This window comes from Saccostrea echinata, unplaced genomic scaffold, assembly GCF_033153115.1.
Source record: "Saccostrea echinata isolate AGI-Se365-2 ecotype Australia unplaced genomic scaffold, CSIRO_AGI_Sech_v1 ptg000054l, whole genome shotgun sequence".
NCBI lineage: Eukaryota > Metazoa > Mollusca > Bivalvia > Ostreida > Ostreidae > Saccostrea > Saccostrea echinata.
In genome coordinates this window covers 8,172,241-8,176,595 of record NW_026889803.1, presented here as the reverse complement: position 1 = coordinate 8,176,595, position 4,355 = coordinate 8,172,241, and the positions used below count along the sequence as shown (strand labels likewise).

Sequence of the window (4,355 nt, the reverse complement as noted above, 5' to 3'; positions counted from 1 at the left end):
GTTGTTTCAGAAATGTGAGGTTTGGATTGCGTTAAGAAACTTACCTTCAACAGAAGATGCCCCTACGATCTCAAAAGCAGCATTAGATGATGTGTTCACCAATATAGCGACACAGAGTAGAGACCAGTACTTTACCATTTTAATAACTCTCGTGTTTGGGAATAAAATTTGTGAAACAGATTTAGCGAAGCCCATTGTTTGCGAGATAGCAAAATGCATCAACTTATATGTGCAAAACAAGAAAAAAATTCAAAATTTGATCAAAACAGCTCTCCAACACTTATCCGACTCTTTGCTAGTGTGCATAGAAGGGACATATTGTTTAAGAAGTAGTATTATATTTGAAGCTGCATGCAAGCATTTCATAACACGTCATCCTGAATTATTCATAAAATACTCTGAGATTGCTTTTTTGGACATGGTGTCGACAAATTTTGATATCATTAACGAAGTTCATATTAAAATCTTGTGCAAAAGGTTATCCACAGAAGTAAGAATGTTGACGGAGAAGAAATTATTCAATTTACTGAAAAATGAGAGAACTCTCCGAGAATTCATTGAAGAATTAAAAGAAAAAGAGGACGAGTTAAATGAATTTTTCAACTCGGACTTCTTCAGATTCACTTGTTGGTCGGACAATGTGTTGACTACAGAATTCCTTTTACGAAGAATGAAAGACAAGAGAATTATCATTGAAAATGCCCTCGATTGCTGTTCGGAGACTGTTCGGAGAGCACTGAAAAAACATCTGAATTCAGACTCATCCGAGGCTACCGCTATTCCACCATCACCGACCATCTATGGGGAACGGCGTATGTTGTCATGAATTCATCAGTTATTCATCAAAATGTTTTGTTTCTTGTTTTCACAGTGCCTGTTTGTAAATTTATGATTTAGTTAATCATCTTAACTTTTCATTTTTAGATGGACCATTTGAAAACACTCTAACCTTTGACGCACTGGAATGCCAATGCCGTGAATTTCCCAGACTCCGATATCACAACAAACTAGTGAGAGGGCTGGCAGATAGATTTGCAAAACTGCAGACAGAAATCTCAGAGCTCAAAATCATAGATTTCATTCACTGGAAGCAAACAAATGAAAATCCTGTTATATATGTTGCTGGAAAAAACCTCGGGAAGAGTTTTTCTTTTGTCTCGAAGCGTCGCGAAGAGAAAATAACCATAAGAGGTATTGAGACAAATCATAACTGTATGTCAATAATGTAAAAAAAAAAAAAAAAAAAGGTCTATCTCTCTCACTTTATCAAATATTAAAACTGATAATGCATTATATATATATATATATATATATATATATATATATATATATATATATATATATATATATATATATATATATATATATATATATATATATATCCAGTAAAAAGTCTCAGTGGTCGGAATAAAATACTTAAAGTAAAGAAGAAAAACACGAAAAACCTCGGTAAAGCTTTACTGAGGTTTTTCGTCTGTACTTATATATATATATATATATATATATATATATATATATATATATATATATATATATATATATATATATATGGGGAGGGGGGTGAGGGGGTGTGTGTGTTCATATAAGAATTTACCTTTTTCAGACCGACGTCTATCTAAGCCGACATTCGCTGATTTTAAGGGAAGATCGCCCTCGTGTATTCTATACGATTGTGGAGATGAAGTATCAAAACAAAATCTTCTAACAGAGATCAGAAAGGTAAATACCCAATTGCTTTAAACAAAAGTTCTCTTCCAAATTTCTTCTATATATATATATATATATATATATATATATATATATATATATATATATATATATATATATATATATATATATATATATATATATAAGTGTTTGGTTTTTTATTTTAAGTTATCTATGAATGTTGCTGCTTCAGCTTTGACTTCGTTTGGCCCATGTGTGATAATCGTCTTGAAACACGAAAAGTATACACTATCACCAACTGATCTTAGAGATATGTCAGTAAATGGTGTTCAAATCGTTGCATCCACCGGTGATAGCGATTTACTAGAGAACTTCACTTCAGCTTTTGAAATCATGATGATAGAATACATCAAACTTCTACAATCAAAATTATGTTTTGAATTCGCACCATCTGCAAAACAAATCAGGTCACTGAAGACAGAATCAGATGCTGTTATAAAGCGGCTTCAGCTAGCTTCAAAACTACCTAAACAGAATACAGACACCCCTGCATCCATGTCCATACCCGAAGCAATTCTGGCAGAGTTAGATAAGTATGTATATACTATTGTTATTTTTAAAGTCCAAGCCATGTAATTGATTGGTATTTCTCGATCTATACATTTAATGCATTACTAGTGTCAGGATCATATTGTTCCCACTCTGAGGCCATTCATTGCCAAATCTTGTCAGCTGATATCTTCAGTTCATGAGCCAAAGTGAAGCTATATAATTGAAGTATACTTCATGCATCATAAGTCCGAATCCAATCTTTCACAATGTAAGACCTAGGATCATGATACCCTACAATTTTGAGCATTGTCATGGGGAAAATGTGTCATATCTCGAAAGTAAGTTATGACCAGTTTGGAAGTACATAGTTACATAATCAGATCATATCTGCATCATACCTTGCTTACGCAGTGAATATCAGAGTAATCAATTATGGTCACTTAAATTACTTATTTGGGGGTCGGTGGGAGATATTCATTGGCGCTCAAAAATATAAGTTACGGTCATCTCATAATTTTGGACTTGCATATATGTACCTACACATATCCAAAGCATGTCCAGATTATACATGCAGATCAGCATGTACACAATACGGCTAAGGATCATCAAACTGTCAGTTTGAAGTGTTCTACTGAAAAGGAGATAATGAAGTCCTCCTGAATGCGGATCATGTCCACTTTTAGTTCTTTTTAATACTTTAGAGCAGTATACAAAACAATATCATTTTTTTTATTTTGCAGCAATGCTGATAAAATATATGGTTATGGATTTCGGCCAGATGAGTTTTATGTCCTGATTTGCGACAGCCTTTCTTCTGTTGATAAAGAGACTTTGCAGAAAAAAATCTTGGAATCAAAAGAAAGTGCTAACTCGAATAATGCTACTTCTTTCCTATGGAATATCAAATTTGAAAATTCAAAAGGCGTTAAAATAATGGAACATTTTGGATCTGGAAGCCCTTTATTACCGGATCAAACCAAACCACATAAATTTGGTACACTTGGAGGTTTTGCTCAAATTAACTCCAAAGATGTTGTTGGACTAACAAATTATCATGTTGTTGGTAAAAATATTGTTGCATACGTTAAAGATGGTGACACTTTAGTTAAACTAGGCAAAAGCACATTTGTTCTCGTTCCTGGAGAGGAATCTTTGGCTGATGTTGCTCTTATTGAAGTTGAGAAATGTGTCTTAAACAGGTGCCAAAAGCCACTTGTTGATGACGAAGACGAACCAAAGAGTGCAACAATATTTTTAGGAACACCAGATCAAATTTGTCCGGCAATAGTTCATAAGAAAGGTGCTTCAACTGGTATAACACAAGGAACCGTGGTGGATATAATGACATACAGAGACGTCCTTGGTGAAAGAGAAACTCAAAGTGCGTTTCTGGTAGAAGACACGGAAAAACCTTTTAGTGCTCCTGGGGATAGCGGGTCTATCGTCTTCCAGAATAGCTTGAGTGCAAGTCAAGAAGACATAGAGGTAGTAGCGATTCTAAATGGAAGATACAAAAGGCATGATGAGGAGGAAGAATCGAGCTACGTTCTTTGCTCAAATATGACATATGTTTATGAGAAACTACATAGGATGGGTAAAAAATTGCAGTTTTTTAAAAAAGACTAGCTACATTTCCGGGTAACCATTATATCTCATTCTTACTAATATAGTCCAGAAATGCTTTATTATCAAGAATAGAGGTGACCGTGCTATAATGTGAGTAAATGCAACATACTAAGTATTTAAACTAAGAAGGTGTTTTTCTATCAAATTGATAAATCGTTATACGTATTTACTAAGCTTCAATATTCGTTTTATAAATACTCTGACTATTGCTTTTATATCCAATCCTTTTTCGTTTGATAACTATTGTAAAAAAAAAAAAAATAATTCCGTTAGGGTCAAACCCTTCAAATATAGGGTTCACTTACATGTTTTTCAGTATTTCATTTTGAGAAAATAGGTTTTAGTAAGTACCAGTTTTTATTTCTTATAGACAGTTTTCGTATCATTAAAATGAGGAACTGAGTAATGAGCAGCTTCGGACCGAAAGTATTTATTAATGGGAAAAGAAGGATGACTGCACTTGATACAAAATTAATTTTCAAAGCGAGCGTTTTCTTATTATTGCAGAG

The 4,355-nt window shown here is 33.5% G+C and overlaps 1 protein-coding gene across 1 annotated transcript; it reads left to right on the top strand.

The window, feature by feature from the left end:
* The first annotated feature begins 234 nt into the window (after positions 1–234).
* Positions 235–3,950, top strand: LOC133205754 (uncharacterized). Its single transcript, XM_061341624.1, has 5 exons — positions 235–812; positions 925–1,212; positions 1,604–1,719; positions 1,876–2,261; positions 2,961–3,950. Exons 1-5 carry the CDS (start codon positions 419–421, stop codon positions 3,844–3,846), a joined length of 2,070 nt encoding a protein of 689 aa, XP_061197608.1. The 5' UTR covers positions 235–418; the 3' UTR covers positions 3,847–3,950.
* The last annotated feature ends 405 nt before the right edge of the window (positions 3,951–4,355 follow it).